Source organism: Aquarana catesbeiana, linkage group LG04 (genome assembly GCF_042186555.1).
Source record: "Aquarana catesbeiana isolate 2022-GZ linkage group LG04, ASM4218655v1, whole genome shotgun sequence".
NCBI classification, from domain to species: Eukaryota; Metazoa; Chordata; class Amphibia; order Anura; family Ranidae; genus Aquarana; species Aquarana catesbeiana.
Genome location: NC_133327.1, coordinates 494,489,095 through 494,514,048, shown reverse-complemented (window position 1 = coordinate 494,514,048; position 24,954 = coordinate 494,489,095). Strand labels below are relative to the sequence as shown.

The 24,954-nt window shown below is 46.1% G+C and overlaps 2 protein-coding genes across 6 annotated transcripts in view; one reads left to right on the top strand and one right to left on the bottom strand.

Moving 5' to 3' along the window:
* Window positions 1–10,295, bottom strand: part of HEATR5B (HEAT repeat containing 5B) — a 180,405-nt gene extending 170,110 nt beyond the window's left edge. For both annotated transcript variants that reach the window (XM_073627699.1, XM_073627701.1), the window contains exons 1-2: window positions 10,148–10,295; window positions 1,945–2,102 (exon numbers count right to left, since the gene is read on the bottom strand). In XM_073627699.1, coding sequence (XP_073483800.1) covers window positions 1,945–2,070 — 126 coding nt within the window. In that variant the 5' untranslated portion in view covers window positions 2,071–2,102; window positions 10,148–10,295. The remainder of the gene's footprint in view (window positions 1–1,944; window positions 2,103–10,147) is intronic.
* Window positions 10,296–10,420: 125 nt separating this feature from the next.
* The window catches only part of CEBPZOS (CEBPZ opposite strand), a 33,004-nt gene continuing 18,470 nt past the window's right edge, over window positions 10,421–24,954 (top strand). For all 4 annotated transcript variants that reach the window (XR_012243946.1, XR_012243945.1, XM_073627702.1 and 1 more), the window contains exons 1-2: window positions 10,421–10,557; window positions 19,263–19,386. Coding sequence is in view for 2 of the 4 variants with exons in the window: in XM_073627702.1 (XP_073483803.1) it covers window positions 10,555–10,557; window positions 19,263–19,386 (127 nt within the window). In the remaining 2 variants the exon portion in view is untranslated. The remainder of the gene's footprint in view (window positions 10,558–19,262; window positions 19,387–24,954) is intronic.

Here is a 24,954-nt window from a genome sequence, read left to right as displayed (position 1 = left end):
CAAACTTCGCCCTATAGCTGGTAACAGCCTACTGGTTACCAACCACTGTAACAATAATGCCTTGCATGAACAGCTTTCTCATTGCTTGCTAGAGAAGCCACTGTGTAGAGTGTCACCGGATGGCGGGTACTGGAGCACACAAAGCTCAAACACTGGGCAATGTAACAAGCATCAGGAGGGGAGATTGCCTTCTTTATGATATTTGTATAATATATATATATATATATAATAAAAACTTGATAAAAGTGTGGGCCCATGGATCTATTATTTGTCATAGATACTGTGAGGCCTGGGAGGAGTGACCCCTTTCCTCTTCTTGGCTGCTGTTCTCTGCTCTCATATTCTTCTCTTCTCTCTTGTATCTTATACAGACTACTACTCTGTGCAAAGGGGATAGGCCTAACCACATGTAAGTTAGAGCCTTTGATGGTAACACCATTGCAAGGCTTTAACAACTGTCCCACCTGTACCAACAATGAATAGTACAGATAAGAGGCTGTAGGCTAACACACAACATTTAAATAAGGTGTTAAAATTCTTATAGATGGTGTAAATGTTGCAATGTTTTATCTTTATTATTACAATGTTTATGTCTGTTGACATTGACACTCCTATGGCAGACAGACAATCTACTTTTGTGATTTGTTCCTAATTTATAAAACCTAATTTAAAAAAATGGTCATTGTCTGAACTCCATACCCAAAAATATATTCTAAATGACTAATACCAAACTACATTGATTAAAATACGATATACACTGATTAATACAGCTCAAAGAAGAAGCATATATTACAAAAAAAAAAAAATAGGAAGAAGTAGTATGACTATGTAAATTAAGTTTAAAGGAGTTGTAATGTCAGAAGGTTTTTTATCTTTATGCATTAGGATAAAAAGCCTTCTGTGTGCAGCAGCCCCACCTAATACTTACTTGAACGCCATCTCTGTCCAGCGATGTCTACAAGTGTCTCGGCCATCCCAGATTCTCCCTCCTGATTGGCTGAGACAGAGCAGTGGTGCCATTGGCTCCCACTGCTGTCAAAGTCAGTCAGCCAGCCAAACAGGAGAGAGAGAGGGGGCGGGGCCAGGTCGCAGCTCCGTGTCTGAAGGGACACAGGGAGCTGTGACTCGGCTCAGGTGACCCCATAGCAAGCTGCTTGCTGTGGGGGTACTCAACAGGGAGGTAGGGGCCAGGAGCACAAAAGAGGCACCCGAGAAGAGGAGGATCTGGGCTGCTCTGTGCAAATCCATTGCACAGGGCAGGTAAGTATAACATGTTGTTTTTTTTTTTTTTTTTCAACAGAAATAACTGAGACTTTGCAATCACTTTAAGAAGTGTAAATAAAAAGGCTACGATCAACAGAATTTCCCTTTTAGCCCAGGTTCTTACTGCCTGCACGAATTGCATGCCACTTCTTTAACAGAAGTCAATGCAAGTCATACCAAAGTTGAACCAAAAGTTGTGCAGGAACCTTTTTCTAAGTCGGAGCGACTCAAGTCGCACCGATTAGAACAGTTTCATTGCACTAAATGAGGTCCGACTTCTGATGTGACAAGTGCTCCAAAGTCGGAGCGATAGTCCCATCAGTGTGAACCGGGCCTTACAGGCAGCATTCAAATAGGAATAACAGTATGTTGCCTCTATCAAGTAATTAAAACAAGAGGCATGCTCAAATTTTAACAATTTTAAGTTAGAAAAATGGATTTTGGACTTGCCTGTAAAATTCATTTCTAGGGAGTACAGTATAATATACGCAGCATATTCTGAGATAACTGTGACATTTTTCCCAATGGCCTAAAGGTAGCAACATATAAGCCAGTCAATGAAGAATATGCTTGAGTTCTGTACTGTATGATCAAAAAAACTTTTTTTCTGGAGAATTTTCATTTGACATCCCCAATAACAGATGTAAGCAACATGATAAACAAGGGGAAACCAATATTTACCTTGTTTGCAGCTATGAGTACTTTGTCCAGAAAGCGGAGCCACTCAAATATAAAGACTGGCTTCTTGGCCTCTGTGACCTGAGCCAGCGCATCCTCCTTCAGGAGCAAACTGTGAGCCAGTTCCATGTTTGTTTCAGATCATACACTAAATAAATCTCCTGTAATAAAATCAAATAATTCATTTGAAATTTAGCAGTAATCCTACAAAGCATGTAAATGCCAGAACTTCAAACCCAGACTATCTTTAGACAGGGCAGACATATAAATTAAATATCCTTCATGGGTAATGTTCAATATCGGTTCGAATACAGATTTGCTGAAGTCACTGATGTCTCTCAGAGTCCATCCTGTGTTTTATCCTGTGTTGAGCCCTGAAGAAGGGGGAGTGTTTTTGTTTCCGAAACACATTGGTTGCTTTTATGTGACTTTGTAATCGACATTTAAAATTATCCTGGATTCCTATCCAGTTTTGGTCTGGTGCTCTTTTCTGTATTTTTATAGTTTGAGCTATTGTTGGTTGTCCATTAAGGGAAGCCTTGTTGTGTAAGAGCCATCTCACCAAAGCTAAAAGTTCCCCTCACCTCTTTTTCCCCTCACCTCAAAAAAAAAACAAAAAAAAAAAAAACCCGTATGTTTTAACAAAAAAACACTGGCGTGCCAGTTCTACAAAGCCCCTCCCTTAAAGGACAAGTTCACGTAAAAAAAAAAAAACAAGCACATTTATGAATTTTTTCATAGGAGCCTGTAGAGCATTGCACCTATGAGCAGCAGATCACAGGTGCAATGTCAGGCTCCTGCAGACTCTTAGTATTATTTATTTATTTATTTATTTAAGGTACTTATATAGCGCTGTCAATTTACACAGAGCTTTAGTACAGCTGTCTGTACAAAACACAAATTGAAAAATTCCATATACACAATTCAATACCCACAGTTCATCCAGAGGAAGGAACCCCCCCCCCCCCCCCCCCAAAGAGGCAATCGGATATTCCCTGGATCAACTGCACAGAGCAATTTAGTATGAAATGATTGTAATTAAAAAATAAATTGACTTTACAATCACAAGAAAGGAATTTCCCTCTCTTTGAAAGATTCTCTCTAAATTCCTGCTGCGCCTATGGGACAGGAGATGAAGGGAAATTTCCCCAATGGCACAGAGACAGCAAGTGTCAAAATGTTTGGATATACATTTTAAGTCAGCCTTTCTCAACCTTTTTAAAGTGGTTGTAAACCCTTACAGACCACTTTTTGCTACAGGTAAGTCTATAATAAGGCTTACCTGTAGCTACCCAGGATATCTCCTAAACCTGCACGGTTTAGGAGATAACCCCTGTATTTGCATGTGCCAACGTCATCGGCACATGCGCACTGAAGAAACAGCACGTATGTGCCCTTGCTTCAGTGAGTGTGCCGTTACCGGCGGCTCCTGCGCTGGAGTGACGTCATCGCGGCTCCGGCCAATCACAGCGCCGGAGCCGTGATATCGGGAAGTAACCCCCGGGAGTGATGTCGCCAGCCGGTGCTGTGTACGGGCACCGCAGCGAGTGCTTCGATCTCAGGTGAGTATTACATAATGAGCTAGTATGCTATGCATACTAGCTCATTATGCCTTTGTCTTGCAGGTGTTAGTTTTTTTTTTCTTCACATTGGGTTTACAACCACTTTAACATTCAGAAAACCTTGAGATAACTTTCCAGTTTTAGGGAACACCTGCTAATAAACATATCTACAGCTAATAGTACATTAGCATGATGGTCAGTGAGAAGAACGTTCTTTACATTTGTGGTCAGTGGAATTCCCATTCTTACAGGTAGCTAAAAATATTTGGGTCAGTCTTCAAGCGCTTGCTGAAATTGTTCTTCACGTGAAAAAATAAAAACAAATGCAGCTACCATATCTAAGGACTGGTAAGCTGTGCTATTTTAAAATTTTGCTTGGGTTTATTTACGCTTTAAAGTTTAAAAGTAAAAGTCCTCCCTTGTAGTGGGGCTGAACCAGCACTGCAAGAGTTAACAGCTCATTTAGTCTAGGGCAGTAATGGCAAACCTTGGAACCCCAGATGTTTTGGAACTACATTTCCCATGATGCTCATCTACACTGCAGACTGCATGAGCATCATGGAAAATGTAGTTCCAAAACATCTGGGGTGGCAAGTTTCACCATCACTGGCCCCCTAACAGCAGTGTTAAAAATGTCCAGTGTGCATGAGGCCGATCTCCTTTACTCGGTCCCCTAGACAAAAAAAAAGCAATCATTTCAAATGGGCTGCTCTACACACGGTGAAAAAGCTCATGTATCTTTTTGAGCTTTGCTCGTTCTGCACTTTTAATAGTATGTGTTCTTGCACATCTAAGAACGCACTTCTTGCTTAACAACGAATGGCAACAGAAGTGGTTTTTGCATAAAAAATTGTGCAATTTTGTGAAAGTAGATGTTAAAGTAGTTGTAAAGGCTGAAGTTTTTTTTATCTTCATGCATTCTAAGCTGTGTGCAGCAGCCCCATCGCAATCCAGCCTGTGAGCCAATGAGGAGAAAGAGGGGGCGGGGTCAAGCTGCAGCTCTGTGTCTGAATAGACATGAAGAGCAGCGCTTCGGAAGCGCGCCTGCTTGGGTGCCCCCAGAGCAAGCTGCTTGCTCTGGGGCACTCGGGAGGGGCCAGGAGCACCAGCGGGGGACCGGAGAAGCGCAGGTAAGTATGAATTTTTTTTTTTTTTTATTGTTGCCTTTTGATATCACTTTAAAGCTTGTGCAAACTCTAACAATAAATTTCTCTTTATTTGCTCCCTTATGGTCTGAAAAATAAAAAAAAGAAAATTGAAAGCATTTTATTCTACCTGTCTGACAAGTGCAAAAAAAAAAAATAGCTGTTCATCCAGCCGGAAATCTTGTGAATGATAGCAGTCCAGAGGAAGAGAGTACAGAAATTTATCAGTTAGCATTGTTCCCTGCTATCACCATGGATTACAAAAAGCCTCTCCTGTTATCTAAGAGGGGAAAGTCATATGTAGTTTTAACACAGTTTTATGCAGTCCTAACACACTCACACTCCTAACACATGTCCTAAAATGACAACACTACTCAGCACAGTAGTTGTCACCCTAGTGAGTCAACGTAAAGATTAGGGATGAGCTTCGAGTTCGAGTCGAACTCATGTTCGACTCGAACATTGGCTGTTCGCAAGTTCGCCGAACAGCGAACAATTTGGGGTGTTCGCGGCAAATTCGAATGCCGCAGAACACCCTTTAAAAGTCTATGGGAGAAATCAAAAGTGCTAATTTTAAAGGCTAATATGCAAGTTATTGTCATAAAAAGTGTTTGGGGACCTGGGTCCTGCCCCAGGGGACATGGATCAATGCAAAAAAAAGTTTTAAAAACGGCCGTTTTTTCAGGAGCAGTGATTTTAATAATGCTTAAAGTCAAACAATAAAAGTGTAATATCCCTTTAAATTTCGTACCTGGGGGGTGTCTATAGTATGCCTGTAAAGGGGCGCATGTTTCCTGTGTTTAGAACAGTCTGACAGCAAAATGACATTTTGAAGGAAAAAACTCATTTAAAACTACCCGCGGTTATTGCATTGCCGACAATACACATAGAAGTTCATTGATAAAAACGGCATAGGAATTCCCCAAAGGGGAACCCCGAACTAAAATAAAAAAAAAAAAAAATGACGTGGGAGCCCCCCTAAATTCCATACCAGGCCCTTCAGGTCTGATATGGATATTAAGGGGAACCCCGCGCCAAAAAAAAAAAAAAAAAAAAAAAAAACGGCGTGGGGTCCCCCCAAAAATCCATACCAGACCCTTATCCGAGCACGCAACCTGGCAGGCCACAGGAAAAGGAGGGGGGGACGAGAGTGCGCCCCCCCCTCCTGAACCGTACCAGGCCACATGCCCTCAACATTGGGAGGGTGCTTTGGGGCAGCCCCCCAAAACACCTTGTCCCCATGTTGATGAGGACAAGGGCCTCATCCCCACAACCCTGGCCGGTGGTTGTGGGGGTCTGCGGGCGGGGGGCTTATCGGAATCTGGAAGCCCCCTTTAACAAGGGGACCCCCAGATCCCGGCCCCCCCCTGTGTGAAATGGTAAGGGGGTACTTACCCCTACCATTTCACTAAAAAACTGTCAAAAATGTTAAAAATGACAAGAGACAGTTTTTGACAATTCCTTTATTTAAATGCTTCTTCTTTCTTCCTTCATCTTCTGGTTCTTCTGGCTCTTCTGGTTCTTCCTCCGGCGTTCTGGTCCAGCATCTCCTCCGCGGCGTCTTCTATCTTCTTCTCCTCGGGCCGCTCCGCACCCATGGCATGGGGGGGGAGGCTCCCGCTCTTCTCTTCTTCTCTTCATTTTCTTCTCCGGGCCGCTCCGCAACCCATGCTGGCATGGGGGGAGGCTCCCGCTCTTCTCTTCATCTTCTTCTTCATCCTCTTCTCTTCTTCTCTTCTTCATTTTCTTCTCCGGGCCGCTCCGCAATCCATGCTGGCATGGAGGGAGGCTCCCGCTGTGTGACGGTGCTCCTCGTCTGACAGTTCTTAAATAACGGGGGGCGGGGGCCACCCGGTGACCCCGCCCCCCTCTGACGCACGGGACATGACGGGACTTCCCTGTGGCATTCCCCGTGACGTCACAGGGAAAACCGTCAAGTCACCGTGCGTCAGAGGGGGGCGGGGTCACCGGGTGGCCCCGCCCCCCGTTATTTAAGAACTGTCAGACGAGGAGCGCCGTCACACAGCGGGAGCCTCCCTCCATGCCAGCATGGATTGCGGAGCGGCCCGGAGAAGAAGAGAAGAAGAGAAGAGAAGAGCGGGAGCCTCCCCCCCATGCCATGGGTGCGGAGCGGCCCGAGGAGAAGAAGATAGAAGACGCCGCGGAGGAGATGTTGGACGAGAACACCGGAGGAAGAACCAGAAGAGCCAGAAGAACCAGAAGATGAAGGAAGAAAGAAGAAGCATTTAAATAAAGGAATTGTCAAAAACTGTCTCTTGTCATTTTTAACATTTTTGACAGTTTTTTAGTGAAATGGTAGGGGTAAGTACCCCCTTACCATTTCACACAGGGGGGGGGCCGGGATCTGGGGGTCCCCTTGTTAAAGGGGGCTTCCAGATTCCGATAAGCCCCCCGCCCACAGACCCCCACAACCACCGGCCAGGGTTGTGGGGATGAGGCCCTTGTCCTCATCAACATGGGGACAAGGTGTTTTGGGGGGCTACCCCAAAGCACCCTCCCAATGTTGAGGCCATGTGGCCTGGTACGGTTCAGGAGGGGGGGGGCCGCACTCTCGTCCCCCCCTCTTTTCCTGCGGCCTGCCAGGTTGCGTGCTCGGATAAGGGTCTGGTATGGATTTTTGGGGGGACCCCACGCCGTTTTTTTTTTTTTTTTTTGGCGCGGGGTTCCCCTTAAAATCCATACCAGACCTGAAGGGTCTGGTATGAAATTTAGGGGGAACCCCACGTCATTTTTTTTTTTTAAATTTTGGCCGGGGTTCCCCTTAATATCCATATCAGACCTGAAGGGCCTGGTATGGAATTTAGGGGGGCTCCCACATCATTTTTTTTTTTTTAAATTTTGGTTCGGGGTTCCCCTTTGGGGAATTCCTATGCCGTTTTTATCAATGAACTTCTATGTGTATTGTCGGCAATGCAATAGCCGCGGGTAGTTTTAAATGAGTTTTTTCCTTCAAAATGTCATTTTGCTGTCAGACTGTTCTAAACACAGGAAACATGCGCCCCTTTACAGGCATACTATAGACACCCCCCAGGTACGAAATTTAAAGGGATATTACACTTTTATTGTTTGACTTTAAGCATTATTAAAATCACTGCTCCTGAAAAAACGGCCGTTTTTAAACCTTTTTTTTGCATTGATCCATGTCCCCTGGGGCAGGACCCGGGTCCCCAAACACCTTTTATGACAATAACTTGCATATTAGCCTTTAAAATTAGCACTTTTGATTATTCATGTTCGTGTCCCATAGACTTTAACGGTGTTCGCGTGTTCGAACAAACTTTTTTCCTGTTCGCATGTTCTGATGCGAACCGAACAGGGGGGTGTTCGGCTCATCCCTAGTAAAGATCACGGGGTGAAAGTAAAGTGAAAAAAAAGCATGAAAAAGGAAAATTTGCGCATCCACCACATTGAAGGACCGATAAGCTGCATCACATTGGAGGGAATTTATGAAAACTGAAGCAGCAAGAATCTGGAGCACTTGTGCATAGTCACCAATCCGATCTATAGCTTGTTCAGTTAGGCCTCGTTCACATGGGTGCTGGCACTCATACTATGTGAATGAGGCATTTGTTATTGAGCCTGTAGCTGCCTGTAGGGAGCCTACAAAAGCAAAAGCAGATGCGGCAGCTACAGGGACACAGCTGCATATCATAATTTGACATTATGTGTTTGGGTCCATGCCCCCCGCACACCTGTCAAATTGTGGCTGCATCCGTTTTTGCTTCCATAGGCTGACTGCACACAGCTTGGGATGGATACAATCCATGCAGTATGGGTGCCAGTACCTGTGTCAATGGGGCTATAAAGCAGAACTAAACCCTTCTATCCTTTACAGCCAAGGAAGCTGCCATCTTATCCTGTTTGATCTGCGGGTGCCATGGTGCTGTATATATGATCACTTACAACACCAGCTATTTGATGGCTTGACAGTTCTGCAGAGAGCACAAGCACCTGTGTCAGTTATCATTCATAGCTTGCCTTGAATAAAACTGTTTTGGGAAACAGTTAAACTGATGGGTTTAGTTTCACTTTATCGGTTTCCTAAAATAGTTACATTCAATGCATGCTAAGAAGGGTAACTGTCTTAGGTGCATGTGCTCTCCACAGAACTATCAAACCATCAAATGGCTGGTGTCATAACTAATCAAATATAAAACACCATGGCACCTAGAGATCAAACAGAGAATAAGATGGCACCTTCCTTAGATGTAAGGGATAGGAAAGTTTAGTTCTACTTTAAAGTGGATTTAAGCCCAGGTTCACACTGAGCTGCGGGAATGAAGCCGTGCGAGTCCAGCTGAACTCGCTCAATTTCACTCCCGCATGTCAGTCCCAAATTCAGACGCCATTTCACAGACATCTGTGCTGGTTTCTGCACAGATGTCAATGGAAATCGCAAAAAGTAGTACAGAAGCGACTTTTTGAAATGCGGAATTGCCGGCAATTGTCGCTGATTTGACATGTCAAATTGCACCAATGTGAACCAGGGCTCAGGGTTAAAAAAATGCAAACAGGCAGGCTCTTTAGCGCAGAAGAGAAACGTAACGTCTCTTCTGCAATAAAATACACTTACCTGCCTTTTCACAATCCCCTGCAAAACATACATGGAGCTGCACATAAGTAGCTCCGTTTACATTTTTGGCACAGTGCCAGTGTGCTGGGATAAGAGACTCCCATGCATGTCATTTCACACCAGCCAATCAAAATCTTTAAGAAGCCAGGGAGAAAACGCCAGGACCGGACCTCGTGGACTTCAAGCGGTTGAAAAGGTTAGTATTCCTGACTTCAGTTCCACTTCGAAAATGAAAAACGCAGATCAGCTGCTCAACTTTTTACAAACTGCTCTCATTCGGGGCTCATTTATACAACAATCTTTACATTCGCTGTGCGTTTCTGCATGCACGTTTCCAGTGCGTTTGCACTGCATTTTAGGGAATCGTTTTTTCATTTATTTCAATGTATTTTCTTTACTAAGTTTATGCAGCTTACATACAATTGCACGTGTTCATGCGTGGTTGCAATGCGTTCCGGTGCAGAAAAATCCAGTACGCTGTACTTATTTAGAAATAACATAAAAGCACTGCAGTGGTGTAAACTAGGCGCACTGGATGTCATCCCTTTTTCTTGCATTTGTAGTGTGTTTTTGCTGCACCTGACTGCATCTGGTGTAAATGAGCCCTCAATTCATCTTCCTGAGTTTGATTCGGTTTCAACAGGTCTTGTTATGTTGCATTGCAAAATGGTGTATATTCCTTTCCATTCCTAAACCAGATGTACATACTAGGAAACCATGCAGTGTGTACAGTAATCAGATGTATGGCTGATCTGCAGTCTCTGGATATTAGGGTACCATTATGTGCCCATTTCTGGTTCCCCTTCCCCAGAAGAATGAGAGCCCACTGCCTGTCAGTAATCCCCCCCGCCCCATACACCTCCCCTGATTTATCGTTTACAATCCATCGTCCAGGAGATCATTACCTGATGTGATCGCTTTATCCACCTCCCGGAGCACTTCCTCACCTCTGTCACATATAACCCACCTCCAGGAAGCCCCACCGTGGCCGAAACTCTTCAGTCATTGCTGAGCGACAACACCAAAGCAACTGCGGATGACATCAGATCCTCTGAGCTTCGGAAGGGGCCATGTTTTGTGTGGGCAAATTAATCGTTTTGATTTATATTGTAGAGTAAATGTAACTAATTGGTCTGCTCCTGTGTATTACTTAGCAAAGTATTTTGTGATTGTACTGTATGTGCAAACTTTTGCATAATAAAAGAATTCGCCTACCTGTAGGTTATGAATGCCCTTTACAGTGATGGCGAATATGACTTCCTACGGTATATGACCGCTTTCTGGATCTGGGCGGTGCTTGCTGCTCTCTACCATGGTGAGTGCTCACAATGTTATATCTGTGGAAGAGATCACAGGGGGTCCTAGTATAGGTCAGATAATGTCAGCAATGGACTGCTGTAAATCATATACATTGCAGTTAGCTTACTGTAAGCCCCTTTAAATATTGATTATCTTTTATTGTAGTTTATTTATACCAGGAAACAAGGAGAGTAAAGGAGACAACATGGAAATAAAGTATTACACCTATTATTATATAGTGGGGTGGAGCATTGATGCCAGTTTGATTCACGACATTGGTTGCATGTTATCACGCTATGATATATGTTTGGTAGTATTTTCATATTTGGTTATTGTTTTTTTATTTATTTTGAGCAGCACAACACTTTTTTGAGATTGCTTATTTTTGGTATCAGAACACGTTGTGCGTTTGCTGTAGGTCAAATTTTTTTGTTTTGTTTTGTATGTGATTTAATTTAGTTGATTTAGAGCAGGCATCAGTAAATTGCGGATCGCAGTCTGGATCCAGGCCAAGTGACTGTCCCATCCGGACCCAGGGGGCAGAACGGACTACTGGGGGGTGGTGATGTAAATGGGCAGGATGGACTGCAGGGGGGGGGGTGATATAAGGGCTAAAGGGGCAGGGCATGCTGCTGTGTGTGTGTGGGGTGATAAGAAGGGGGTCAGAAAGGACTACTGGGGGGGGGGGGTGAAGTAAGGGGGCAGAGCTCTCTACTGTGGGGAGGAGGTGATGTAAAGGGACAAAGAGCCCTACTATGGGGGAAAATAATGTAGAGAGGCAGAGGACACTGCTGGGGGGGGGGGGGGGGTGACATAAGAGGGGCAGAGGAAACTGCTGTGGGGGGGGGGGTGATGTGAAGGGGAGTACAGAACACTACATAGGACACGAATGTAAGAACAGGATTGTGATATAAGAGGAGGGGGGGGTTGTGATGTGAAGGACCTGAGTCATTGGAAAAACATGCGATTCGGACCTCTGGTGAAAGAAGATTTTAATGATCGGATCTCCATGAATTTTAATTCAATACCCTTGATTTAGAGGTCAGGTTGTGGTAGCACATTGGGGTTTTCATTAACATTCACTCATCACTGTTCGCTTATTTCATCCGTTGATAGAATTAGTTCTCTATGACAGGAGGACAGATTTTTAACAGGATTCACCTCAGTAAATCACTAAACACTTTGTATACTGGGAAGAAATAGTATACTTTTTATGAATGACGAAGGCAAGCTTAACTCTGATGATTGTCTTTTTGGCCTATCTACACACTATTAGATTTTCTGCAGATTTTTGTCTTCAGATTTACCAAAACCATGTAGTGCAAGTGCCTGCCTTATTGCATACAAATTGAAACTCCTAAGGTTTGCCCTATCACCTTCAATGGGAAAGGGAACTAGGAAAACAGCTAGATCCGGAGGACTGGCAGGTCATGACTTTAACGATATCCAAATGCTCAAAGAACATCCTCTTTCTAGAAAATGACTATAAGGTACTTTATAGGTGGTACTACACACTGGCTAGACTGGCCCGTTTCTTTCCAGCCTACTCCCCCCGTGTTTCCGAGGGTGATCCCAGGAGGGCACAATGACGCACATCTGGTGGACCTGTCCGAGGGTACGCAGGTTATGGATCAGAGTTTATTCCCTTCTCCGAAACATACTCCATGCTGAACTCAAAAAAGATCCATATGAAGAACTTCTCTGCAACCCAATCGCAGAACTGCTTTGCCTGGAGTGCCAACTGGCTCTGCATCTCTTCACTGCAACCAAACTAAGGATAGCTAGGGCATGAAAGACTCAGGTACTAAGTTTTGAGGCGGTTAAAAATCGCATGGACAATATAATGGTTAACGAAAAGCTGACTGCTGTCCTTTCGGACACTCATGATAAGTTCCTGCAAGTATGGAGGCCATGGGTCGAATATACTAAAACCCACCAGATTTGATACCACCCTACTTCGGATTTAATGCACTCTTGCTCCCCACTGCAAGGACCCACCCCTCCCCCCTCTCAATGCCTATTTCTTCTTTAACTTCCCTCTCAATACTCTTACTTCTCATTTGCACCTAGGAATCCATCTGGCCACCGGGCATAGCCTTGGATGAGATGGTTACATGGATAGACACTCAGGACTATTTACAGTTAGGCCCATGTTGAGACAAACTCTTTAAATATTTGTTAAAAATCGGACGCGGTCCTACGGGCATTCCTGAAACCTTATGCCCTGTACACACGGTCGGATTTTCCAATGGAAAATGTGTGATAGGACCTTGTTGTCAGAAATTCCGACTGTGTGTAGGCTCCATCATACATTTTCCATCGGATTTTCCGACACACAAAGTTTCAGAGCTTGCTATAAGATTTTCCGACAACAAAATCCGTTGTCGGAAATCCCGATCGTGTGTACACAAATCCGACGCACAAAGTGCCACGCATGCTCAGAATAAATTAAGAGACAAAAGCTATTGGCTACTGCCCCATTTATAGTCCCGACGTACGTGTTTTACGTCACCACGTTCAGAACGATCGGATTTTCCGACAACTTTGTGTGACCGTGTGTATGCAAGACAAGTTTGAGCCAACATCCGTCAGGCATTAGTGTGTGCAACCACTTTCATGTTTCCAACGTACAATTGTTTTCAGCCTCTGTTTTATATTTTTATTGTTTTGTTTTTCTTTGATTTACTAGCATACCTATTTTATTTATAAGATGCTAAATTTTATGTTATGTTCATTCATGATGCATTCTCTACACTGTTAAACTGTGAAATTGCTATGGTTATCAATAAAACCTTTTGTAAAATAAACTCTAATGCCGCGTACACACGGTCGGACTTTCTAGAAAGCTAGGTCCGACGTACTTGCCGCCAGACTTCCGGCGGACTACCGCCGGACTTTCTGAACGGCCGGACTTGCCTACACACGGCCGGACTTTCCGGAATCCGGTCTTCCCGACGGACTTCCGCCGGACTTTCAGAACGAACGGACTTTCCCACACACGGACAAGTCCGTTCATTTTGAACGTGACTTTGGTACGACGGGACTAGAAAAGGAATTCAATCTCGCCGCTTTTTTTGGCGAGATTGAAACCTTGCGAGCCCCGTCGCAGGCCCTTAGGTCTGGTATGGATTATAAAGGGGAACCCCTACGCCGAAAAAACGGCGTGGGGTCCCCCTAAAATCCATACCAGACCCCGATCCGAGCACGCAGCCTGGCCGGTCAGGAAAGGGGGTGGGGACGAGCGAGCGCCCCCCCCCCTCCTGAACCGTACCAGGCCGCATGCCCTCAACATGGGGGGTGGGTGCTTTGGGGGAGGGGGGCGCCCTGCGCCCCCCCCCCCAAAGCACCTTGTCCCCATGTTGATGAGGACAAGGGCCTCTTCCCGACAACCCTGGCCGTTGGTTGTCGGGGTCTGCGGGCGGGGGCTTATCGGAATCTGGGAGCCCCCTTTAATAAGGGGGCCCCCAGATCCCGGCCCCCCACCCTATGTAAATGAGTATGGGGTACATGGTACCCCTACCCATTTACCTAGGTAAAAAGTGTCAGTAATAAAACACAACACAGGTTTTTAAAATAATTTATTAAACAGCTCCGGGGGGGTCTTCTTCCGTCTTCGGGGGTCCCTCCGGTTCATCTTCTCCCGGCGTCCGGTTGGTTCTTCTCCGCTCTCCGGCCTCTTCTCCCGGTGTCGCAGGTCTTCGGCCGGCCCCTCCGCTCTCTTCATGTAGCTCTATTGCGAGCGGAGGTCCGGACTTCTTGGCTTCTCTTCTCTTCTCTTCTCTTCTCTTCTCTTCTCTTCTCTTCTCTTCTCTTCTCTTCTCTTCTCTTCTCTTCTCTTCTCTTCTCTTCTCTTCTCTTCTCTTCTCTTCTCTTCTCTTCTCTTCTCTTCTCCCAGATGTTGACACGACGCTCTCTCCGGCTGGACTGGTCTCTGAGGGCTGCGTTGTGACTTATATAGGCGGAGACCCCGCCCCCATATGATGTCACAGTCCCTGGGCATGCTGGGACTGTGACGTTTTAGGGGGCGTGGTCGACCACGCCCCCTAAAACGTCACAGTCCCAGCATGCCCAGGGACTGTGACATCATATGGGGGCGGGGTCTCCGCCTATATAAGTCACAACGCAGCCCTCAGAGACCAGTCCAGCCGGAGAGAGCGTCGTGTCAACATCTGGGAGAAGAGAAGAGAAGAGAAGCCAAGAAGCCCAGAAGCCCAGAAGCCCAGAAGTCCGGACCTCCGCTCGCAATAGAGCTACATGAAGAGAGCGGAGGGGCCGGCCGAAGACCTGCGACACCGGGGGAAGAGGCCGGAGAGCGGAGAAGAACCAACCGGACGCCGGGAGAAGATGAACCGGAGGGACCCCCGAAGACGGAAGAAGACCCCCCCGGAGCTGTTTAATAAATTATTTTAAAAACCTGTGTTGTGTTTTATTACTGACACTTTTTACCTAGGTAAATGGGTAGGGGTACCATGTACCCCATACTCATTTACATAGGGTGGGGGGCCGGGATCTGGGGGCCCCCTTATTAAAGGGGGCTCCCAGATTCCGATAAGCCCCCGCCCGCAGACCCCGACAACCAACGGCCAGGGTTGTCGGGAAGAGGCCCTTGTCCTCATCAACATGGGGACAAGGTGCTTTGGGGGGGGGGGGCGCAGGGCGCCCCCCTCCCCCAAAGCACCCACCCCCCATGTTGAGGGCATGCGGCCTGGTACGGTTCAGGAGGGGGGGGGGGCGCTCGCTCGTCCCCACCCCCTTTCCTGACCGGCCAGGCTGCGTGCTCGGATCGGGGTCTGGTATGGATTTTAGGGGGACCCCACGCCGTTTTTTCGGCGTAGGGGTTCCCCTTTATAATTCATACCAGACCTAAGGGCCTGGTATGCCCCGCGCTCGCCGCAATAGGAAGATTTGTTTTTCCTATTGCAGCGAGCGCGAGATGCAGCAACCTGCTCCTCCGTCGTATCTGGTCCTTCGGACTAGCATACAGACGAACGGGCTTTCCGTCAGGAACTGAGTCCGGCGGAGGTACGACGTAAAGATTTGAAGCAGGCTTCAAATCTAAAGTACGTCGGATTTCCGTAAAAATCCGACCGAAACGGTCCGTCGGAAGTCCGATGGAGACCACACACGGTCGGACTTTCCGCCGGACTTTGTCCGGCGGCGTCCGTCGGACTTTTGCAGGTGAAAAGTCCGACCGTGTGTACGCGGCATTAAGGTTTGACCTCATATTATATGGTTTTGGTAAATCTGAAGACAAAAATCTGCAGAAAATCTAATAGTGTGTATGAGGTCTAAAGCTGGATACACACTATACAATTTTCTTTAGATTTTTTCCTTTAGATCTACCAAAACCATATAATATGAGGTCAAACCTTAAGAGTTTCAATTTGTATGCAATCAGGCAGGCCCTTCCAGTACATCGTTTTGGTAAATCCTAAAGGAAATCAGACAACAAAAGTTGTATAGTGTTTATGAGGTCTAAAGCCTCGTACACAAGATGCAATTGTTGGCAGGGGATTGTCTGTTGACAGACTGTTGTCCTAAAATCTGACCGTTAGTACGCTCCTTTTGACAATTGTTGTCCAACTTTCGGCCAATATATGTTGGATTAATGTGTGTGAATGCGCTACTCCCAAATTACCACCACTTACAATGTTCTTTTTCTATTTTTCCAAACAATCACTTATAAATATTATCATGTGCTTTAAATCAAACCAAAATTAAACATATATTATCCAATACATAAAAAGTCCTTTAAACGTGCTGCAAAATCCTTTATCAATTGTTGTGACTGACATGCTCCTATGTTCCTTTAGTAATCATATGTGACTTAGTGAGACACCTCCACCATTCAGATTGGCCACTCACCAGATGCTTATATAAAGATGCGCCTTTGGTTCATTCAAGGGATAACCACTCCACTTATGTAACACTCCTCACCGGCTAACCTTGGACTTTAGTATTCCTCATATAAAAGCATAGGGACAAAAAACGATCATAGCGCAATATGTTTAAACTATTTATTTTAAAATCCAAAGAAAGAGTATCCACTCACATTTAAAAGTGCCCTCGAGCCGGCACGAAGCTTATCCAGCAGTTATGGACGGGTGTTTGGCTGTTTGCATGGTCCACCTGGTAATACTGTGCGGTCTCCACGTTTAGCTTGCGCTTCAAGCCTCGTTCCCGATCCCGTTCGTGTCCGGTCACGTGATGCAAAAAATCTCCCAGCAGCCTCTACGCGTTTCGCATCATAGAATGCGTCATCAGGAAGCTAAAATAAATAGTTTAAACATTTTGCGCTATAATCGTTTTTTGTCCCTATGCTTTTATATGAGGAATACTAGAGTCCAAGGTTAGCCGGTGAGGAGTGTTACATAGGTGGAGTGGTTATCCCTTGAATGAACCAAAGGCGCATCTTTATATAAGCATCTGGTGAGTGGCCAATCTGAATGGTGGAGGTGTCTCACTAAGTCACATATGATTACTAAAGGAACATAGGAGCACGTCAGTCACAACAATTGATAAAGGATTTTGCAGCACGTTTGAAGGACTTTTTATGTATTGGATAATATATGTTTAATTTTGGTTTGATTTAAAGCACATGATAATATTTATAAGTGATTGTTTGGAAAAATAGAAAAAGAACATTGTAAGTGGTGGTAATTTGGGAGTAGCGCATTCACACACATTAATCAGCATTTCCAGCCCATCTAAGTGAGGGGTCTTTTTTTGAATGCAGCAACTTTGACACACACATTTTTTTAGAAATTTTTTAAAGGTCTTAGAGGAAGTAGTGGTTTTGCGCCAGTGACACACACACATTTACAATATATGTTGGATGGCAGGTTAGTAAATTTTTGGCGGACAATGATCTGTTGTCAGATTTTCGTATGGTCAGTACACAAATCCGTCACACAAAAGTCGAAAGTACAAACACGCACGCTCCGAATCAATGCTCACCAAACACGAAATTAGCAGAAGGGGCCCAAAGGGTGGCGATCACGAGCTGAAGTTCCTCGTACTACATCACTATGTTCGTGTTTGTTGCACGACAATTGTGTACCATTAGTATGCAAGACAAGATCCTGGCACATGCCATTAAGACAAAAATCAGATGCTCGGTTGGCCAGCAATTGTAGTGTTTGTACGAGGCTTAAGAGAGGAATTCCCATTACTTTGGGAGATTTCCTCCGGCTTCCTGTTAGGTCTCTTGGACAGAAAGTGAGGGAAATTCCCCCAATGACAAACAGACAACAAAAAATAAACTGACAGGGGATTTTTAAACTTTTTCTACCCTATCCAAAAAAAAAAAAAAATTTAAAAAAGGGTTTTGGCTATACATATGGTATGGTATGAACAATTGCCAGGGTTTTAGGAACAGATGCCACATTACAATAAATATAATCCAGTCAGTCAGTCGTGTATGTGTCTTTCCTGTGTGGGTGGATCTTTCTCTCCCTAGAACCCTAAAATGTTTTAAATTATTTATATGCAGAGGTAAATAAAAGAACACAAAAAAGAAGAGACTGTAATACTATATGGCCAAAAGTAATGACGGAATACAAATTTTGGAGAAGGTTAAAGTTGGAGAACATTTAAAAGAGATGTGTACTGTTAGGCAAAGGTGGATAGTGGGAATGTGAGGGGTTGACCATTGATGCTAAGGATGGGGGAGTTACCTCAACTCTTCCATCAGGTCCACCCAAGGGAGTGACATACTGAGGCTCGTTTACTACAGGACTTTGTCAATATTCACTTTAGTTATCCAGTCATGCGCAGAATAAATAAGTAAACATGGATTTGCTTTTTACAAATAAAAGGGCAAAGACAAAACATTTGTGACGTTTAACAATTGTTTTTGTGAATTGAAATGTATGTAAACCCAAACACTAAAATGAATTCATTTTCACTAAATTATATAAACGTTAATGTAGTTTAGAAATCTACAGTTCTCCTTAAAGTTATTTCTTGTGATCCTGCCATGAAGGTTCTTGATCAGGTGCTTACCATTGTCGAAAACACTGTGCTTCTGTGTTGTCACCCAGGCATCTGCTGGTGACTACAAGTGGCCATTTCAACACCTATTTATGTAGGCATGTTGTAACCACCAGGAAATGCCATGGCTTGGATGAGGATATAGAGAGTAGCGTTGGGGCGTGGATAGTGGGGAGAATGAAAACTGATAATTTTATTCATTAGAACTGTGTTTTACAGGATGCATATTAAGATCAATAGGCCTTTTTTCTTATTTTTATATAAAACATTTAATTGTCTGCATGTCATTCTGATATTCTGGTATCAAAGAGTCACTAACCTAGAACAAGTATGCTGATTAGGTGTTCTGACTTCATTGGCTGCATGCTTTTTCCAGATAACTCTGAATGTGTTAAATATTTAATCGGCATAAATGAAAGGCATCATTAGAAAAAAGTTAGTTGTGGCATCCTACCTATTCCTTTGTTAACAAAACTACAGTGCCACTGAGACAACCTAATAACATCTCGGTGTGGGAATTGGTAGACAGCAAGAATAAAATGCATAAATAGATAATTTGGCTGGATGGTGGCTCAGGCTGCTCCTCTAAATCAGGTCCTGAATACCTAATACACACAAGAAAGAGCAACATTGCTTGCTCTTTCTTATATATTCCTTTGTGTCAGACTTGCTTTAATCTTTAGTACTAAAATGTACTCAAATGTCCAACTACAAACCTTTCTTTAACAGATTCAAAGGAAAGCTCCAGGCATGGAACCCATGGCTAAGAAGGTCTTTAAGGGTGTGATTCTTCTTGAACTGGCAGGCTTAGTTGGTGTATATGTACTGTACCATAAAATGGATTCAAGCCAAGGTTAGTGTCTTCATGTTTCATAATTTATGTATTTATTCTGTTTATTTATTGATTTTATTGGTTTAATTAAATGGATGTATGCCTTTTTTCAACCTATGTAACAATTATGCTCTGTACACAAGCACAGGGAGAGGAGGCTCGCTGTACAGGGAAAGCACAGGGAGAGGAGGCTCGCTGTACAGGGAAAGCACAGGGAGAGGAGGCTCGCTGTACAGGGAAAGCACAGGGAGAGGAGGAGGCTCGCTGTACAGGGAAAGCACAGGGAGAGGAGGCTCGCTGTATAGGGAAAGCACAGGGAGAGGAGGCTCGCTGTACAGGGAAAGCACAGGGAGAGGAGGCTCGCTGTACATGGAAAGCACAGGGAGAGGAGGCTCGCTGTACATGGAAAGCACAGGGAGAGGAAGCTCACTGTACAGGGAAAGCACATGAAGAAAAGGATCACTATACATTGAAAGCACAGGGAGAGGAGGCTCACTGTACAGGGGAATATCTAGGGTGTAGAGGGGTCAGAGTGCTGGGGGGATATCTAGGGTGTAGAGGGGTCAGAGTGCTGGGGGGATATCTAGGGTGTAGAGGGGTCAGAGTGCTGGGGTGATATCTGGGATGTAGAGGGGTCAGAGTGTTGGGGGGATATCTGGGATGTAGAGGGGTCAGAGTGTTGGGGGGATATCTAGGGTGTAGAGGGGTCAGAGTGCTGGGGGGATATCTGGGATGTAGAGGAGTCAGAGTGTTGGGGGGATATCTAGGGTGTAGAGGGGTCAGAGTGCTGGGGGGATATCTGGGGTGTAGAGGGGTCAGAGTGCTGGGGGGATATCTGGGGTGTAGAGGGGTCAGAGTGTTAGGGGGATATCTGGGGTGTAGAGGGGTCAGAGTGTTAGGGGGATATCTGTGGTGTAGATGGATCAGAGTGCTGGGGGGATATCTTGGGTGTAGAGGGATCAGAGTGCTGGGGGATATCTGGGGTGTAGAGGGGTCAAAGTGCTGGGGGATATCTGGGGTGCAGAGGGGTCAGAGCGCTGGGGAGGCATCAATCTAGCAGATATATTATATGCACAGGACAGCTTTATTACTTTATGTATGTGGTATTTTCCCACTGTTTCTTTGCTGTACAGAATGATTGTTCATGTAGTTAATGCGGAGCTCGACCCAAAAGGGGGAAGCTCCGCTTGTCTGCCTCCTACCTACTTGATGTCTGTTTACCTGCACTGTCTCCATTGTAAGGGCCCCAGAGCATTACTTTGCCCAGGAGCCCATGATGCTATTAAAACAGCCCTGTAGTGTGGTGCAGTATTTAGAGAAGTCACATAAAACTGTATGCATGTTTGGAATCACCATGAATTAGAAGGCAGAGGGCATGTTCCACGTGTTTTATGTCATCTTTTAATGATCTATCACTTTTCCATAGAGTTCAATAACCCTTCACATATTCACTGAAAGGTTCTTTGTTTTTGTTGTCTCCAGTGAATGCATGTTTTTAAATGTGCTTGCATTTGTGTAATCATAAGGCCCCTTTCACACTGGGGCGGTGGGGGCGTCGGTGGTAAAACAGCGCTATTTTTAGCGCTGTTTTACCGTCGTTTTTGCGGCTGTATTCGGCTGCTAGCGGTGCGGTTTTAACCCCCGCTGGCGGCCGAAAAAGGGTTAAAACCACTCGCATAGCGCAGCTATAGCCGCGCTGCCCCATTGATTTCAGTGGGCAGGAGCAGTTTAGGAGCGGTGAATACACCACTCCTTCACCGCTCCAAAGATGCGGCTTGCAGGAGTTTTTTTCTTCTCCTGCCAGCGCACCGCTTCAGTGTGAATGCCCTCGGGCTTTCACACTGAACAAACAGCAGCGGCTGTTTTGGGTCGGTTTGCAGGCGGTATTTTTAGCGCAATAACGCCTGCAAACCGCCCCAGTGTGAAAGGGGTCTAATTGTTCTAGCCCCTTTATGTGTTCAGATTTTTCAGTGCTGCAGATAAGTAGATGTTGATACTATATTAGTTATTCTAGTACACATCATGAAATAAATACAGAAGCTGCTATTGCTTACCCCCCTCTAAAAATGTTAGGTCTCTGGCTGTGTCAGATTTTAGTCACAGGTTGGGAGCAATCATGCACCAAATCAAAATTGGTGAAATGCATGTTTATTCATTAAGTCTGTGTTTCAGAAAGTATTGAAGCCAAAATAGCATGACACCTGGGAAAATTCAGGGTGGGGCTGCTTGCTGTAAAGGGAAAAGCACAAGGAGGGGGGGGTTACTGTACAGGAAAATTAATGGGAGAGGAGCCTCAATGTACAGAGAAATCACAGGGAGAGGGGGCTCACTATACAAAGGAAAGCACAGGGAGAGGGAGCTCGCTATACAGAGGAAAGCACAGGGAGAGGAGGCTCACTGTACAGGGAAAGCACAGGGAGGGGGGCTTAATGTACAGGGAAAGCACAGGGAGAGGGGGCTCACTGTACAGGGAAAGCACAGGGAGGGGGGCTTAATGTACAGGGAAAGCACAGGGAGAGGAGGCTCACTGTACAGGGAAAGCACGGGAATAGGAGGCTCATTGTACAGGGAAAGCACGGGAAGAGGAGGCTCACTGTACAGGGTAAAGCACAGGGAGAGGGGACTCACTGTACAAGGTAAGCACAGGGATAGGAGGCTCACTGTACAGGGAAAGCACAGGGAGAGGAGGCTCACTGTACAGGGAAAGCACAGGGAGAGGAGGCTCACTGTACATGCAAAGCACAGGTAAAGGGGGCTCACTGTACAGGGTAAAGCACAGGGAGAGGAGGCTCACTATACAGAGGAAAGCAGAGGGAGAGGAGGCTCAGTGTACAGGGAAAGCAGAGGGAGAGGAGGCTCAGTGTACAGGGAAAGCAGAGGGAGAGGAGGCTCAGTGTACAGGGAAAGCAGAGGGAGAGGAGGCTCAGTGTACAGGGAAAGCAGAGGGAGAGGAGGCTCACTGTACAGGGAAAGCAGAGGGAGAGGAGGCTCACTGTACAGGGAAAGCACAGGGAGAGGGGGTTCGCTGTACAGGGGAAAGCACAGGGAGAGGAGTCTCCCTGCACAGGGAAAGCACAGGGAGAGGGGGCTTACTGTACAGAGTAAAGCACATGGAGAGGAGGCTCACAGCACAGGGAGAGGAGGCTTACTGTACAGGGCAAGCACAGGGAGAGGAGGCTCACTGTACAGGGAAAGCACAGGGAGAGGAGGCTCACTGTACAGGGAAAGCACAGGGAGAGGAGGCTCACTGTACATGGAAAGCACAGGAAGAGGAGGCTCACTGTACAGGGAAAGCACAGGGAGAGAAGGATTACTGTACAGGGAAAGCACGGGGAGAGGGGGCTCACTGTACAGGGTAAAGCACAGGAAGAGGAGGCTCACTATACAGGGTAAAGCACAGGGAGGGGAGGCTCACTGTACATGGAAAGCACAGGAAGAGGAGGCTCACTGTACAGGAAAAGCACAGGGAGGGGAGGCTCACTGTACATGGAAAGCACAGGGAGAGGGGGTTCGCTGTACAGGGGAAAGCACAGGGAGAGGAGTCTCCCTGCACAGGGAAAGCACAGGGAGAGGGGGCTTACTGTACAGAGTAAAGCACATGGAGAGGAGGCTCACAGCACAGGGAGAGGAGGCTTACTGTACAGGGCAAGCACAGGGAGAGGAGGCTCACTGTACATTGAAAGCACAGGGAGAGGAGGCTCACTGTACATGGAAAGCACAGGGAGAGTGGGCTCACTGTACATGGGAAGCACAGTGAGAGGAGGCTCACTGTACAGGGAAAGCACAGGAAGAGAAGGCTCACTATACATTGAAAGCACAGGGAGAGGAGGCTCACAGCACAGGGAGAGGAGGCTCACAGCACAGGGAGAGGAGGCTTACTGCACAGGGAGAGGAAGCTCACTGTACAGGGAAAGCACAGGGAGAGGAGGCTCACTGTACATGGAAAGCACAGGGAGAGGGGGCTCACTGTACATGGAAAGCACAGGGAGAGGAGGCTCACTGTACAGGGAAAGCACAGGAAGAGAAGGGCTCACTATACATTGAAAGCACAGGGAGAGGAGGCTTACAGCACAGGGAGAGGAGGCTTACTGTACAGGGCAAGCACAGGGAGAGGAGGCTCTCTGTACAGGGAAAGCACAGGGAGAGGAGGCTCACTGTACAAGGAAAGCACAGGGAGAGGAGGCTCACTGTACATGGAAAGCACAGGGAGAGAAGGCTCACTTTACAGGGAAAGCACAAGGAGGGAAGGCTCACTTTACAGGGAAAGCACAGGGAGAGGGGGCTCACTGTACAGGGAAAGCACAAGGAGAGGGGGCTCACTGTACAGGGAAAGCAAAGGGAGAGGAGGATCACTGTACATGGAGATGAGGCTCACTGTACAGGGAAAACACAGGGAGAGGGGGCTCACTGTACATAGAAAGCACAGGGAGAGGGGGCTCAGTGTACAGGGAAAGCACAGGGAGAGGAGGATTACTGTACAGGGAAAACACAGGGAGAGGGGGCTCACTGTACATGGAAAGCACAGGGAGAGGGGGCTCACTGTACAGGGAAAGCACAGGGAGAGGGGGCTCAATGTACAGGTAAAACACAGGGAGAGGAGGCTCAGTGTACAGGGAAAGCACAGGGAGAGGAGGCTTACTGTTCATGGAAAGCACAGGGAGAGAGGGCTCACTGTACAGGAAAAGCACAGGGAGAGGAGGCTCACTGTACAGGGAAAGCACAGGGAGAGGGGACTCACTGCAAATGGAGAGGGGGTTCACTTAGAGCTGGGCGATTTTCTAAAACAAACAAATCTGCGATTTAAAAAAAAAAAAAAAAAAACTAGATTCTTTTCGATTTGAATCAAGTTTTTTTTTTTGGACACCGCGCCTTTCCGGGGGAGCTGCAGGCAGTTTTTAGGCGAGGCCGGACTCCGCGGACTAGGCCGAAGCCGCGGCCTCGCCTAAAACCTCCTGCCCGCAGCTCCTCAGGACTGGCGCGTTGAAAAAAAAATAAAATCTAAAAAAATTTGACCTCTCAACTCAATTCAAGATTTAAATCGTTTTTTTCCCCAGCCCTAGGTTCACTGTATAGGGGAAAGCACAGGATTAGGGGGCTCACTGTACAAGGGAAAGTGCAGGGAGAGTGTGATCACGGTACTGGGGAAAGCACAAATAGAGGGGACTCACTCTACAGCATACCTCCCAACTGTCCCTCATTTGGAACCACACCCCTCAATCCCTATATCCTCCTCAGTTGTCCCTTTTTTTGAACAGATGTATAGACCTCTATAGTAAATGCAATTCTTAAAGCGGTTCTAAAGGTTGAAGGTTTTTTACCTTAATGCATTTCTGCATTAAGGTAAAAAAAAAACTGCAGCTCCCCTCTCCAGCGGGCTTTTACTTACCTATGCCTGATCTCTCTATCCAGCGTTGTGCATGAGAGCAGTGGCTCTCATCATCCTTATAGGCTCAGAGACAGCACCATTGGCTCCCGCTGCTGTCACTTAAAGCCAGTGATGAGGGAGCGGGGACATATGGACGTTCGGCTTGGGAGCAAGCCCACACAAGTAACTCCATAGCAAGTGGGGAGGAGGACCCAGGAGCACCG